Below are 16,560 nucleotides of genomic sequence, written 5' to 3'. Positions count from 1 at the left end.
GACATCACGAATTTCAATGTACTATTGCGTGTATTGGCCACACTGGCTGAATAAAATTTTTTGAAACTAGCTATTTTAAGACTCTGGGTCCCTCAGAACACAATGTAAATCATTTTTACCAATACATGATTACATAGGCCCTATAGCATATGCCGTCAAAATTTATGAGGTTGCAGAAAGCTGGAGCTTATAGTGCCATCGCCACATGCACTTTCCTTCTGAGTGTTTTGTCGCTTGCCAAGTGTTCTCTCGCATTAAGAGTGGTGCTTTCCGTGTTGTGAAATTGTGATTTATCGATATGAGAAAAAACGTTTTTCTCTTTAAGTGTCCCTTTGAATGTGAATGTTCTTTGTTTGATACCATTGAACAGGCAAATGAACGCAACAAAAATTGTTTTTTCATGCCTATCTGCCAATAGAGCTTGTTGTTCACAGAATTAACTTCAAGGGGCCCTGAAACACTTTTTTGAGTTGCCATGGAATTAATTCACTGGAAAAACTTATTGCCTCGCAAATTCAATGCCGCAAAAATTTCTAGACTCCATGCAGTACAAGTGGAGTACCAACGGTTTGTCGCACGCTTGGATTGCATTCTCTTTTCTTGTCCTGACGAAAACGCTGGAAGCTAAGCAGGGAGAGATGGGAGGGGCAAACAAAAACGTCACGCTCGCCTTGTGACCTTGAGCACTTTTTTTCTTAGAATACACGACTTTTTCAATGCGATCGCGCTTGCACACGTGGACAAGTGACTGCCTCCCACGGGATTTCTGTAACCACCGAGCGCGCCATGTTCAAATCAGCCAATGGCTGATAGAAGGGCATTCTTCGAGCAATTTTTGAGTGCCTTCCGTCATATGTCAAAGCAAAAATTTTTATCCGACTGATAGTTTATTGTGAATTCCAGGTCGCATGCTGCACTATAAAATTTGGCTAGTGTGTTCTTGGTAGCCTCTACTACCGATCGGCAGTGTTTTCTGACAATGCTCAAAAAGTGTTGCCAGGCCCCTTTCACTCAGGCATATAGTTCATGTGCGCCTATATAAAACCAATATAGTTTATCAACAGGATGCAACAAAAAGGACATCATGATTAACACCGTACTCGCACAGACATCCGTCATAACGTCCAATAAGGAATTCAATTTCTTGAGAAGCACATGTAAAAATCCTGCTATGGATGTGCGACGTCAGCTTCAAGTTAGCAGTTTGCTTAGTTCCTTTTTAATTGTTTATGTGACTTGGGGTATTGAATATGTTTACTGAATCTTATCCAACAGTTATGGATCCACTGCTGGGGCGTTAAAAGGGGTACTGCCACAATTTCGGGGCCGAGATAGCCAGTGGGGTCGATTCTCGCAAACATTCTTATAACATCTGCAAGATATCAACAGCGAATATAGCTTGGAAGGTATTTTAATTTAATTTTGAAGTTTGCGTGAGCGACCGACTCCATAGCGCTATAGACACCCTCGGAGGTGACCCCCTACTTCCCTCACATCATCACGCTGCGGTGAACAAAACAAGTTATGATGACGTCATAGCCGCCACTTTTCTTTTGCCGCGGTAGTTCCCAAAGTCTATATTTCTCGGTGGCTGGTTGCGAGTGCGTGGCCAGGTTGCACGCTTAGAAAGTTGCGTGTTTGGCGACATTTCAGTCCCGTTTCCTATTCGAAGGTAATTCTTGATGCGGACTGTGTGGAAGTGCATCACAGTTCTGTGTGCTGGCGTGGTGAAGGGTTGCACATGCTAGGTGGCGACAGTTGCACCCAGTTTTTGAAACTCTCTCAAACCGAAACTGAAATGATATTGAGGGGCCTGTAATTAATTATCTGTCGTGTGCTGCAGCAAACGATGCGTCGTGTCATGACTAACAGGCCCACAGCAACGCAATGCAGCAGAAAAACGTGAGGCCAAAGTTTTTGTCAGTACCCCTTTAATGCTTCTTGAAGTGGATTTTGTTCTTTCCAATAACACACGTGAGTTTGTGGCCGTGGTGCCTGTTTCTATTTTGTCCGTGTGTGTTGCGCAGCCAGTCATGAATCGGTACCACCTTGCCCGATAGTCACTACTCTTACAACCTTATGGCCTATTATTTACATGTTCAAGCAGAGCATCGTTATATGCCTAAATTAATATAGCCGGCAACTCATATTACGAAAATTTATTACAATAATGTTTATACGTATTGCTTTTTTTCCAAAGTCAGCTTTATAATGTGGCCCAGTCAAAATATTTTCACCGCTAACTAAGGTCAGGAGTTTTCACATGCAGTAGCTATAATTGCACGTGGTTGATGCTGTTAAGGAAATGGCAGAGACTATTTGATGTGCTCAGGCATGTAAGAGACATAAGCTCTCATGTTGTGCCAGAACTAACATTATGTTCCAAATGAAATGAATAGCATGGGATATCAAGAGGCATTAAGCCTTACCAGAGTCTGTGACGTCCGTACTTGTATTTACGTCCTTTGCATTACTTGCGGGAGCAGCCGGCACATTCCACAACGATATTCCATCGTTACAGAGTTCTTTGAACACATTGTACCGATCCTCAGAGGGCACAGATGGCTTAGAAACTTCCGGAAATGCTGTCTGGAAATCAGCAAAATCATCGTCCGTCTCCAATACTTGCTCCGGTGCCGACATACTGTTAGTCGAAGGCGTAGCGACCGAAGCCGGAACGGGCTGGGAATCCAGGGGACTCGAAGAAATGAGAGAGTTCAAGTTGATTTTGAGGCCGAAGTTGAAGGTCTTTGGCATCTTGGGGCTTTCACAAATGTTGTTTCGTTGTTGAGACAGCTGCAGATTACGCGCATTCACCGCCGTAGTAATCTTGGGAGGTTCTAACCGTGGAGAGTCCGGAAGCGAATTCGCTCTTCCAGTATTGTTGGGCAAGACAGGATGAATAAGAGGTGGCTTGTCCACTGGATCTATAGACTTGCCGTCCGCAAGTGGCGGCGGGTGCTGTGACTGACTTCGTTCTGGTGCCGATTTGAAGTCGTCAAAGTCATCATCAAAATCTCCTGGAGCAAAGAAACAAGGCATACAATTAGATATGTTGGTTATCACTAATACAACACAATTACAGAAAGAAATTTATGTACAGTACATAGTGAGCATTTACATTCTCCTTAGAGGAGGCTTTTGCAATTTAGTACAGCATTCTCCATCACCAGAAGCAAAAGCAATGGCACCGTTGTGTCATGAGAATTACCTAATATTCAATGTAATGGCTGTTACATATTTGGTGATGTCAGACAGCATCAAAACTGATATTTACCTAAAATCAGAGGCAGACTACGGATACTTAGTCAAGGTCACATGGAAATGGTACCATTAAATAGACCAGGCTTATTCAGAGAAATGGTTCCCTTGTTTGTGGTGCTTGACGACATTTAAGCAGAGGTTGCCAAAAACAAGCATAAGATTACTTTAAAAAATTGACCGTGAATGGCAGATTAAAATAACCTAAGGTAAATAGGGACTCCTTGCTCCTTATGACTGTAAGAAGGAAATCGCCCCTACAGTGAATTTGGCTCAAAGTAGGCACCCTACTTGCTATTGTGCTTATATGTTAAAGGGATTCTGAAGCCTATCTTTGTACAGTTCCAAACGAGTTATCCCATCAAACCACCTGCCCAGAACTATTCATTTTGGCAGAGTAGTGGGGGCAATAAATGATTGTGACATGCAGTACATTGCCGAGCCTCAAAAAGTGACAATGCACAACACTCAGGTTCAGGAGAAAACTGTCTATATAATTATGTCATGCCGATTAACTCCGGAGAGGTCAGTGAATAAAATTTAGCAGCAAGGTCATTCTTCTACAACAGCTTACTAAATGCAACCAACATGTTATTAATCAGAACTAACAGAAAAAAAACGAAGGAAAGTATAGGGGATATTATCTGAAGTATATATGATGGAAATATAAAGAAAGTGAAGTGGACAAAAAGAAATAAGCCTCTGACAAGGAACAAACCAGCAACCAGGTCACAGGTTATTCGAAAATCGTAGGAGGCACACCTGACCCAACATTCTGAAGGTTTTTAACAAAATTACATATAGTATATCACAAGCGATACATTAATAAATAATGAGCAGATCGAACTAAACAGAACTGTTTTTATTTGATCTCGTATTTCCAGTTAAGAGGCCCTAGAAAATGAGATAGAAACATTTCTTGCTTCATCTTATTACACAGATTTCCGACAGAAGTCTCGCTTGGCGAATAAAGTACTGGAAATCTAGCAGTGTATCATAAATAACGTTAGTTACCAAAACTATAAAGACAGTGAGACTAATCATTAGGTACAAGATGAAAGGTACCTGAACCGGTGAGCTGTGTGGATGGCTTGGAAACTGGTTCGGTAGGCAGCGGGCAGCCATGGTTCAGCAGCGACGGCATGGAGCCAGCAAACACACCACCGTTTCCTATAGCAGCACTACATTCACCGGACGCCCCGACCACACTGCACGGAGCAGATGACCCCTTGGGCGCACCCGGTGTCACAGACGCTAACGTCGAAGACAGGTGTGACGACATGATCGGTGGCACTGAAGAGATGGGGAGACCCACCGTTGGCCTTGTCAAAGGTGACGCTACTGGTAACTGACACTTTGACGACGCAACAGTCACCACAGGCTGAGATGCCAGCGTCATCACCGGAGGAACAGACGAAACGAATGTTGCGGGAACAGACGATGCGAACGTTGTGGGCGCAGACGACACGAAGGTTGCAGGTAAAGACGGTGCGAACATCGCAGGGGCGGAGCTCACAATTGCTGCAGCCGGAATGGACGACACCGCAGGCAGAGGCTTTGCGGCGGGGGATGAAATGTACGTTGCAGCGGGTGCAGACGACGCCGGTGCCAGTGGTAAGGGATTCGCAGTAGACAACGGGAGGAAGCTACCTGAGGCCTGGAATGTTGGGCAGCAAGTCACCGGGGTTTGCTGAGGAACTGGCGGAGATGGCGAGGGCGAAGACCGGTTAGGCCATGCCTGAGGCGGCAGCGGTCCACTTGGAGCAGCACAGAAATTGTTCACGGGGTGGGCAAACATGGGTATGGGGGGCTGCGGCAACCGGAAAAGCAGCTCCAGCTCGGGTGGATAGCCTTTCTGCAAGTGAATAAGAAGAATGCATCAACACATTGCCAAGTTCTGGCCCGACCAAAGCCACCAAATATCACCTCTTGTCAGAAATATACATGTAATTTTACTTGCCCTAGTGTGACCAAATTTATAGTAAATGTGTGTAACATGAGACCCTTACACTAAACCTAATATACACACTCTTGAACTCATTCAAAGAAAGACTAAGATTTATATTTAACAAACTTTCCCCTTCAGACACCCTCTGATTAAATGCACGCAAATCACATTCCCTTATAGAAGGAATGCAGGCAAAAAGCTAGATTAGAATTTCTTTATCAACATTGGAACAAAAAGCTAGCTCTAGATCCAGCCCCATATTTGACACCTATAACTTGCAGGCCCTCCCGACACCACCACACCTACACCTTAACCGCATACTTTGCTCGTATTGACGTTTTAAGTATTCATACTTTTCAAGAAGCATTAGAGAACGGAATTGTCTTACTAGTACGTGTGATCAGACTGCAAAATAACATTATTCACCTTTATTGCTGTTATGTAAGCTTGTGTGAATACTCGAGTGCTTCGAATATTCTAACAAATAAACGAATGGTACAGTTCAAATTCGAATTTAAAATATTCAAAACTTCGAAGTATTTGCAATTAGCAAATAAATGAATAATGGCCTGCATATAACTACCTGTAAAGGTGGTTTCACTGCAGTGCAGCAATGCTAGGCCATTAATGCACACACTTAGGAGAAATTTGCTCTGCCATGAAGCCCAACTTCAAATTTAAAGGGGCTCTGCAACATGTCTTGAGCATTGTCAAGAAACGCTGCCGATCGGTAGTCGAGGCTCCAGAGAACACGCGAGCCAAATGTTACAGTGCAGTACCTGGCCTGCGATTCACAATAAATTCTTAGAATCAGCTAAAAATTGCTCTCTCCTTTAGGCAAATGACGCCACAAGCTCAAAAATCACTCGTCACAGCTATTGTGTATCAGCCATTGGCATGGCACGCTCGGTTGTTACTGGTGCCATCGTGGGAGGCCGCCAATTGTCCAGGTGTATGTGCATGATCACACTGAAAAGCCGCATATTTGAAAAAATAAAGAGAGAAAGCGCTCAAGGTCACGAGGTCTGAGTGACATGTTTTCCCCCATGAAATCCCTCCCTCCTTAGCTTCCAGCCCTTTCATCGGGATGAGAAAAGAGAATATAATCCAAGCGTGCGACAAACTGTTGCAACTCCACTCGTACAGGACGGATTCCAGAAATTTTTTGCAGCCGTGAATTCGTGAGCCAATAAGCTTCTTTAGTGATCTTATTGGATTGATATGTGGGGTTTAACGTCTCAAAACCACCATATATTTATGAAAGACGCCGTAGTGGAAAGCTCCAAAAATTTCGGCCACCTGGGGGCTTCTTCAGTAAATCCATTTCATGGCTACTTGAAGTTTTCAAGTGTTGCAGGTCCTGTTAAAATGAACATATTACCCTCAAATCAATTCATCATTTTTTAAGCTTAGAAGCTTGTTATGATGGCTTATAAGCTCCAAAAATAATAAATATTAAAATGTTACGCATATTAAAGGTTATCACTCGCATCGTACCAAAAGTCAAATCCGGCTAATACTCAAAATTGTTTATACTTCCTTTGACTGAAAAAAAAAAGGCATTTGCATCGAGGTGTAATTTAATAAAAAAAAATATAGTGCAGGTTAGGTAGGTTAAAATAAATATGCCTATTTTTCTTTATAGATCATATATACTGTTTGATTTCCATTCGAAAGTATTTGACCAAATCAAAATTATTTGACCAAATTAACTATTCACTTCCAATTAGCTTGGAACTTAAAATTCACTATTCACACAAGCCTACTGTTGTGTCATTGCCGCTTTTGTATTTGTACCACCCTGCATGGACCATGAGTCCGCAGTAATAAAAATGAATCTACCCGACTGTGTCTGGTGATCTCATCTATGTGGAATTCTGTGCAACTAATATATATGTTAAAGGGACACTAGAGAGGAACAATGACTTTGTTCATATTGACAAACTGCACCCTGAGAGTTCTAATGCCATATGTTTCACTATCACAAGTTCATTTTCAGCAGAGAAAATCAACGCTGAAGTTTAATTTTTAAATTTCAACCCATAATCTCCGCGTGTGACGTACGAGATTACAAAATGTATTTTAGGTATTTTCTTGGCATTGGCTCAATTAAATCTTCTGAAACTTTGTATGTCAAGTCTATAACACCCACAGACTACAATGTGTTTAATAAATATTTATCGATTGAAAGCTGCGTAGAACCCAGTAGGTGCCTTCGAAATTTCTTGCGTCACGGTATTTGATGCGGGAACCTTAAGGGGACATCGCGACCCGCATTTTGTTTTTGGACGTTTTCTCGCTTACTAAGCGTCATGTGGCATCAAAAGGGGTGTTTTCGGAATCGTGAAATTGTACTTCACTAATACGCTAAAAATCGTTTTACTTTTTAGTGTCCCTTCAATGTGGCCTTGACTTACCTGCACAAGTGCAACCATAGCGAGAGTTGCATACAGCTCTGGCTGCGTCAGCGACCCGGGCACGGTTCGGCTACAAATGTCCCAGATGCGACCCAGAGTGGATCGGGACAGCCCCGACGACAGCAGCAGAGAGCAGACCAGGGTGCTGTTGATGCCACTGGGACCCGACAGCTGCTGTTCCAAGTCTCGGTAAACAGCAGGCACATCACCACGTTGGCACCAGACGGGTAAATGGGTGGTCGGTGCGGCATCTGCATAATTAAATAAACAAGTTGTACACTGAAAATAAATTTTCAAGATGGATGTCTTGGATGCCTCAACAAATGCGAAACGTGATCATCGGGGGCGGAGCCCTGCGTAGGCGGTGTCAATAAGAGTGATGCGAAAATTCATATGCACCCTAGTTCAAGCAAACCACACTGTAACAAGGCAGGAATTGGCATTTAAAGGTTACCTTCCTTCCAAGCCATTCTCTCTTTTTCCTAAACATCTAAGTTGAAGGCAGGGGCTAAGCCTTGCCTTCTGCGGCACTACGCTGGTGCACCAGAAATTGCAAAGGCCATGCTCTCGTCTGTTTGGACTATCTCTGAACTTCCAAGAGCTGCCAGAAACAGGGCTGTTCATAAAGATTCACCATCCCACCTCCACTGGCACAACACCAAAAAGCTAATCAGATTACATGCACATGTGACATAGCAAGAACAATGCCATGTCCCAGAGCGGGGGGCCTCTGAAAATTCAGCGAGGTGGTGCACCATGATCTGCAGCGGTGTGCATAAAACCTCGTAACAAGTTACAGACTACACACACCACACAAGTTGGCCACATGAGCAGAGAAAAACTACGCTTCCACCTCAATCGGCTTGCAACAGACCGTTGTCGAAATATATTTAATGCTAACGTGTTGCGAAATCCTTTGCACTGCTTCCTGTATAATTTTTTTCAAAACTGCGAGGTAAATCTTACGTGGAGCGAGTCCAAGCTGTGGTGGCCGTGGCATGTTGAATCCGGGAGCATAGCTGTGCTTCGTGGTGCCAGAAGCACCACCGAGTCGGGGCTTGGCAAAGCTCGAACCCCGACTTTGCTCAAACAGGTTCGAACATTCCATCATCTTCTTCTCGAGTGCTGAAACAGATGAACTAGGAGCATGTACAAACAGTGCGATTTGTGCAAAAGCAATATATATAAAAAAACGAAAATGAAGAACCACATCTGACTCTCATGAGCAAACGTCTTTAACGCTGTCCATCTTGCTGAACATTCCTGCATAATGGTTGAGCAAAAGATTAAACAGGAGACACATACATGCAGGAAAAGGGCTGTCCTGTCTGTAGGTGCCCCCTATGTAATCTATTGTGCTTCCGTTATGCTTCAATGTTCGAATAGCCAAGTAGCTCGTGTCTTTTGTTAACAGCTCGTCTGCTCGGAAATCATGCAGAAAGGCACAAAGTCATCTGGAAATATCCATTTTTTAGATGGCAATTAGCTCTGTCAATAAAAAAAGAAGTCTTAATAAATTTCTTGCGTCTTTGTGATCCTGACAATAATGTAGTTACACAGTGACTTGATAATTCTTAGCTCATCAGTGAGCTGTGTCTGAATAACGAAATTTGGACTCTTCCCGTAAATACCAGATGCGGGATAATCTACTTTAGATCCATGCTATTTGAACATTCATCATGAAAGAAGCTAAGGCATGCAAGCACAGGTGCAAGAGAACAAGACAGCACAAAAACTGGCTCTCGTGTTGGCTTGGCCTCCAATATTATGTTCCTGTTTGCACACCTTACCTTATTTTATAAAGAACTGTGACCAACTAGCTCATGTTTATGTCATTTTGAATACTCAAGAAGTAGCATCAACCCAATGCAAGAAGACATTTTTACAATGTAACAAATTCAGTAAAACAGCAAAATGTATGGGAATCTCGTGGTATTTTTGTGCACGAGCCCTTGCTCAGAAGAAAATCTTTTGCAAATAACTCAGAGACCTATATTAGAAAGTGGTGCAGTTACGAGATGCCACTGGAAACAGTCATATTACAAATAAATAATGCAGTCATGCTAAGTTAATGTTGACCCTCGTCTTGCATTTTTTTTTTTCTCCTAGTGTTCCTGAGCCATGGTAAAACTGAACTACTTGCTACTACGAAGACAACTTTTATGGATCTAATGCAATATTTCTGTAGAAAGGCTGTTTGAACTGCAAAATGCTGTAAGACTCGCAAGGTTTGCCAGCAATTACTCAACAAATTGCATTTGCTGCAGCATTAAATTGATCAATATGCCACTAATGAGCAATGACATACAAATGCTTCCAAGTGCCGAGTTAAGTAGCTAACAGGTACCTAATACTTAAGCTACATTCTACACTCGACCTAATGTCATGCCAGCAGCATTACTTAACGTTCTGCCATGTAGGTAGTACAGTAACATTCTTCTGGAGTAGACTGTATTGCATTAACATTGCTAGTTATGCATTTAGCTGTATGCAGTTTATTTGAACATGAAAAGCATGGCAAAGCACACGACAACTGCAAGACTTGTAACATCCTAAACCATTATACAGATATCGTGAGAGGCATAGTGACAGATACATTATGCATTACACAGACAAAGACATGCCCACTTAACCTCGCCTAGGTTATATCAACACCACAGAAAAATTATATACAAATTTATGCAATAACAGGTACACTAGTTTTCCCAAGCATTCAAAGCATCCTACTACCAAGGCTCGTTGCTTTAATGAGTGAGAAGATCATTTAAAAGAGAGACTGCACTGAAAACACCATTGTGACAAAACAAAACTAGCCTCTATGCTTCACTTCATAAGCAGAAGACGATGCCACAAAACGTATGCCAGCCATAGTAGTCTGGCTGTGCATTTTCAAAATGCAGTCTTTTATTTTTCATGTTATCTATAATTACTCCACGTATTGACGAAAAAATTGGTCGCATTGTGTTCAAACGTGTTTGCTCTGTGCTGGTGGCAAGTTATTTTTCCGTCCACTTGTCGTTCTTCACATTTACATAAAAATACCTCAAAAAAGCAACCCCGATACTTTCCTTGCCTGTTGGTTCAAGTTAATGTTGTGCACTCCACATATTACAGCTTGTGGACTCAATTTTACATCAAACAGCACAACTAACATGCATATCGTCGCAAGACATTCCTGCTAACTGATGAATGTGCGAGCAGCCCAACCAAAAGGACAAATGAAGTGCTCATGTAGGAATTCAGACACCACCACCACCACCACAATTATAATATAATAGGCTGTTTCCCACTCTTTTCCTTGTGGCAATATTCCTGCTTCCTCAAGTCGACCGGTCTCGTTCGAGTCGCCAGTGGCCATAGCATTGCTATGGCCAGCAGTCGTGGAAACATGCAACTACGCTCGATTGGTGATAAATACAACTCTTTTTTAAAATTTAATTTAGACATCATATTTTACGAAGTAAAGGTGCGACACTTATTTTCTTGTGAAATCGTGTGGTGCATATTTGAAATATTTTGTATTCACGATCTTCCTTTCATTGAAATGCACTTTTTTTGTGTGCTATGAATGCATGCAGTAAGAGAGGCCTTTCTAGCTTTTACAGCATTGACTGCTGTGCATATTATGCCCTGTTTAAAAATAGTGAATAGTAGTGGACCAGATATAAGTAACTGTACTGCACACAGAATGTTGTGTGCCCAATAACAGCTCATTTTCATCTAATGAGTGGCATTAACAATGTCACATGTTCACACAACTCGGCTGACTAATTGCAGTGGTTGTGCACCCTCTGTACAATACACCGCAAGTGCACTACTCTACTTTCGATAGTCATGTTATGACAGCACTGACCCAAGCATGGCTATCAAAATCAGAGAGGCACCACACAGAATTTGTGATGTACATTGATATTTAGATGCTTTGTTGAACAATTTATATATTAAACACAGAACATTCCATCTTTGATGGCAAATTTATCCAATTACCGAGTTTTCTTGCATGCAACCTGCACAAAAAGAAGTGCTTAAAAAAAGAAGGTACCGGTTATATCAATTGAGTCCAATGCATATCTTGTTTTTCTTTTTAAGTTATAGCTAGGAATGTGGATTCTATAGAAGAAAATATATTAATTTCTTTGCACAAAATAAATAGAGACAATTTCTAGAACTACAATTGATCACTCAAGTTATACTCAACATTCAATTTTTTTGTATATATTTCCATAAGCTTCTGTAAACATCAGTCACGTGCACTGTTACAAAGACATACTATGCCTACAATGATTAAAAATATTGACAGTGCTGCAGTGTACACTTGTGAAGCAACTTTGTTATTATGCGATGAACTTACTCATAATCATGAACATGCCAGTCATACTTGTTACACAAAACTAACATTGCACTACTCCTAGCATGTCTCTTTCAATAAAAGATTAACAAACATGAACAAAACTGCATACACAAAATTATTGTTTCCCTAGCTACAGCTCTGTGATTCAGACTTGGAAACAAAGCATAGTATCCTGAAAATAACGAATACTTAAATATGGCGCAAGGTTTCTTGAAGGTAATCTCAGAGTATTGACAAGAGTTTCAGGTCATGTGCAGGTGGTTTATTTTTCTTTGGGATTAGCACTGATAAACATTAAGGACATGCACATATATGCAGAAAAGGGGAATGTGACATGCCTCTATTCTTTTTCTCCATATGCAAATCTACCATTAGAAAAATCCTAGCACTACATGCTTCTAACACAACTCGCGGCGAAAAGTGCAGCCCATACTTAAAGGAGTATATTAAAACCTTATAGTTCTTAACACATGCAGTTATTCGTGGAAAGAATTTTAGAAGTGCTAAGTCAGATACGCCATTGCAGAGGGGGTACGGTTTAAGTAAAATAAAAAATTGGGGCAGACTGCCATACCTTCCTCAATTAATATTGTCAAATCAATGTAAAAACTCATATTTTGTTACATTTCAGGGTAAGCGTAACGAACACTATAAATAGAAGTTTACCTGCTTACACTAAATACAAGTAGCATAGCCTAGGTTAAATATTCCTGATTAGTGGTATAGTTACCGCTTAGTGGTTGCTTGTTTCCTTGCTTGCTGGCCATTTCGCCCCTGTTCGGGCCGCCGCAGCCGCCTGCGAGAACGAAAATGCACTTCACGCTCGCACTTGACAACGTCAGTGTCGGCAAGTGTTGGGAACAAGTAATGACCTATGTCGTCGGCCATCCGCCGCCCACCTGTGCGGTTCGACCCGACTGCGCAGTCGGGAGAGTTGCGTGTTTGCCGCGGTACGTCTCATTGTCAAAACGCGAGAAAAACACGCGAGGGCGCCAACCGATAACCCGAAGGAGGGAAAGCCCGGCAGACAGGAGCGCACTCGAAGTGTCGCCGGTGCGCGATGATAACGGAGGGTTCGGAATCGTCGGCACGACGACTGTGAACTACCGCTCGCAAGCAGTGTCGCGTAGCGCGAACCAGACTTCCGCTGTGGCGACTGCTTTTTTTTTGTTTTGTTTGTTTCCGTTGCCGCGGCGTGCAACTTGACGAGACCCGAAGCCGACCGAGCAACGCACCTGTACGGTGCGAACCCCGCGATGCATCGCAGCAGCGCCGACGCTACGGTGAAGGTCGCCGAAGCTATCTCGCAACTCTTGACAGCGCTGGAGCGCGACCGCCGCATTCGCTCGACTGGAATCGCCTACGCGTATCCAAAAGCAACCAGAAATCGAGCGAGGGACTTCCGCCTAATCACGGCACCGTCAGAGTTGGCACGGCACATCAGCCATATGTCGCTTATTGCATTTCGTTTTCGTCCGCCAAGGAAGCGATAAGGCTTCACAACACCTCGAGTGGCCGCGAGCGGAGGTCCTTACCCTTGGAGACCTTTAAGCGCTGAAGCGCGAACAAGCTTTGCTCGCGCAACTCACAAATGCGGTTACTTGGCGGACACGACGGCTAGTCAAGCCGTTAGCTTTCGTTTAAACGTAAGAAATATCGCGAAAGCATTTACTCACCTCTTCGCGGCGTCTGCTTGCTCCGCTTACCTGCTGCGCTCGATCACCTGGCGGCTTTTCGCCGCACTACAAAGCATGTCATGGTTGCCGCGGCACGATGCTATTCGCAGCTGTTTCTCGGTGACGTTTCCCAAATAAATTACATCGCCAGACAACGCACTATACAACACTTAGCGCAAATGGATGAATTTAGCAAAAAAAATTAAGCGTTTTATGTGTTCAGCGAGACAACAGAAACCACAAGTATTACAGGTGTCACGCGGGAACTTTCGATTGCGATCGAACACTAATCTCGATAGCATTTTTGCGCAATCAAACTAAAATAGATTAGGAATATTGATCGGGCTCGATGACATGCGACGATTTCAGGTCTTTGTAGCTAACCCGAGTTGTGTCATTATCTTAGGCATCACAGCACACATGCTAATTAAGTAGAATGTGTAAAGGACGTCAAGAGTAGCAGTTAAAAAATAGTTATGGGCGAGTAAGATAGGTGCTGTAGCGCATGCACGTATTTTATATACACTGGATTTCTTTGATATCAATTTCACACCAACACCCGTCAATTTGCACAGGATTTATTTTTCTATTAAGCGATATTGCACCTCATATACGATTATTTCACAGCCCCACTACACAATTATGCTATGCGTGAAAAGAACCACAAGAACATGAATTCACTGGTAGAGACCTTTATGAGAATCGAGAACATCAAATGCCTACAACAGAAACAATTCTAACATTTAATTAAGTTGCAAATGATTTAGGCGCTTCCTGGAAAACATATAGAATGAATTATTCAGGACACTGCATGCGTGTATAAGGCACAGCTGATTCTATCTTTTAGTCCTGCTTCATATTCCCCTCCCCCGACCAAAGTTTTCACACTTTGAAAGCAACTTGTTTTGAAAATATCTGCCTGCCCGATGCCCATTCCAAGTGACCACTCCAGTTGCACACAACTACATGTGCATTAAGAATGGCAGAAACTATGTTTTAAATTTAACATGGCTCATGTACGACATATTGGGATTAGAATCTGCCAATGTGTCATTTGCATAAAACCCTTCTTTGGTCTAAGGGAAGCATCACATTTGTATTTTCATTGCATGTATATATTATTTGAATATTCTTTCTTCTAATCAGTACCAGTGCATATGCTTACATGCATACAAAAACATACAGGTAAAGAAAATAGCACAAAAAGAGTTGTACAGGGACAGTATTGCATGGGGTATACATGCATAGTGACGATATTTTTTTAGCCCATACAGGAAAAAAAAAGAAAGGACTAGCTGCGAAGAGAAGAAGACAGTGCACACGGCAAGCGCTAACAGAGGTCAGGAATCCCGATCGGAAAAATGAAACCAGCAACAAAGTGGTACATGCTAAGATTGGCGAAAAACGGGACACACGCACTGGAAGTGCTGTACTCTTCCATTCTAGCGTTCTGTCTTGTTTGGGCTGATATTTAACAACATACATCGATTCTAATTCGCCCATCTCTATACATTACTGGAATATACTACAGTGTTCAATGGGGAAAAAGAAAATGAAAAACAAGAACTCATACCAACACGACCAATTTTTGATCCTCCACAAGCATCCACGCATGGCACCTCGACGTTTACGTGACCATAAAAAATGCAGTGCATACCGAATTCTGAGCTGATGAAGCATTACTTCATGACATGAAGCACAGCGTGAGCTTTTGTAAAAATGCCAAATACAAGTGAATTATTACTTCAACGGGGTTTCGCAGTGTGGTGACTATGAAAATACAGCGTGATGAAAAACTCCATATCTAGGAATGTGGATGTAAGGGCTAGTTAGTTTGACATCTAGCAAATGAGACCACTCGTCTTGGTGAATAGGGGAGCACTCAGGTTGAATATTTAATACCTAACTACTATAATTGGTCATGCTTATAGAGCACAAAGGGACCACAAGCATCGGAGAAAATATAGGAAAGGTTGAATAAGCATATGATACCAGAGTGCCCCGATACTGTGCCCTTTTAGCCATTGCCTCTAAATACATATACCATATATATTTTTATTTTTAATAAATATTTCACTTTAGTATATAAATCATACTGAGTGAATTTTTAATAAGGAGGTAAACAACCCCTTTCTTTGCACCGGATAACACCACACAGCAGTTTTGGTTTCGCCCTCACACAATGCACCCATTTACAATAATGACTGCAATGACGTGTCATGACTCCTCTGGAATTAGATTACTTTCAAACAGTGAATGAGTGTTGAAGATAGTGATACAAGCCATCATTAGCATCAAGGAATGGACCACAAAGGCAACGAAGTTGACGATTGAACAAAAGCTTGTGTTTTGCCACTCCGCCATCTTGGTTCAAGGACACTGTGTGCTCCGTGTGCAATCTGTAAATATATTTCTACCCTCTGTCTACTCTCACTCCGTGACATTTTGGTGGTGGTACCGGATAACAAGACGGAGCTACACAGCGGCCGACGCTTGGTTTTTTTTACGATGGCACAAGGGGGTCCGGCTCCAGCTCCCGCAGCGGCCACCGCAACGACAACAGCTGTTCTGCTCCAGCTGAAAGACCCTGGCACGTTCTGCGGGACAGACAACATCGAATTTGAAGAATGCTTGCCGCTGTACGAACGAACAAGCAGGAATTATCGCTGGGATAAAACGCTCATGCTGGCAAACATCCTATTTTACCTGAAAGGGACAGTCAAAGTGTGGTTTGAGATCCAGGAAGCGGAAATTGGCAGCTGAGATGCGTGCAAAGAAAAGACGCGTGCACTGTTCGGCAAATCGACTGGCTGGAAGACAGCGGCCAAGAAGGAGCTGGCATCTCGCACTCAAACGTCATCGTATCTTACATACAGGACGTGCTTGCCCTTTGCCGCAAAGCAGACG

General features: G+C 42.6%; 1 protein-coding gene across 3 annotated transcripts in view; it reads right to left on the bottom strand.

Annotated features, from left to right (window-relative positions):
- Nucleotides 1-13,770, bottom strand: part of LOC119181185 (uncharacterized) — a 30,238-nt gene extending 16,468 nt beyond the window's left edge. Inside the window, exons 1-6 of one of the 3 annotated variants that reach the window (XM_075875064.1) lie at nucleotides 13,654-13,770; nucleotides 12,708-12,773; nucleotides 8,593-8,751; nucleotides 7,627-7,877; nucleotides 4,327-5,116; nucleotides 2,430-3,020 (exon numbers count right to left, since the gene is read on the bottom strand). In XM_075875064.1, coding sequence (XP_075731179.1) covers nucleotides 2,430-3,020; nucleotides 4,327-5,116; nucleotides 7,627-7,877; nucleotides 8,593-8,751; nucleotides 12,708-12,744 — 1,828 coding nt within the window. In that variant the 5' untranslated portion in view covers nucleotides 12,745-12,773; nucleotides 13,654-13,770. Of the gene's footprint in view, nucleotides 1-2,429; nucleotides 3,021-4,326; nucleotides 5,117-7,626; nucleotides 7,878-8,592; nucleotides 8,752-12,707; nucleotides 12,774-12,849; nucleotides 12,881-13,512; nucleotides 13,624-13,653 lie in introns of those variants that run through there. The other 2 variants (XM_037432365.2, XM_075875063.1) reach the window with 2 other exon arrangements.
- Nucleotides 13,771-16,560: the final 2,790 nt, after the last annotated feature.

Source organism: Rhipicephalus microplus, chromosome 10, assembly GCF_043290135.1.
Source record: "Rhipicephalus microplus isolate Deutch F79 chromosome 10, USDA_Rmic, whole genome shotgun sequence".
NCBI classification, from domain to species: Eukaryota; Metazoa; Arthropoda; class Arachnida; order Ixodida; family Ixodidae; genus Rhipicephalus; species Rhipicephalus microplus.
Note: the sequence above shows the minus strand (reverse complement) of the source record. Positions and strands in the feature narration are given on the sequence as shown.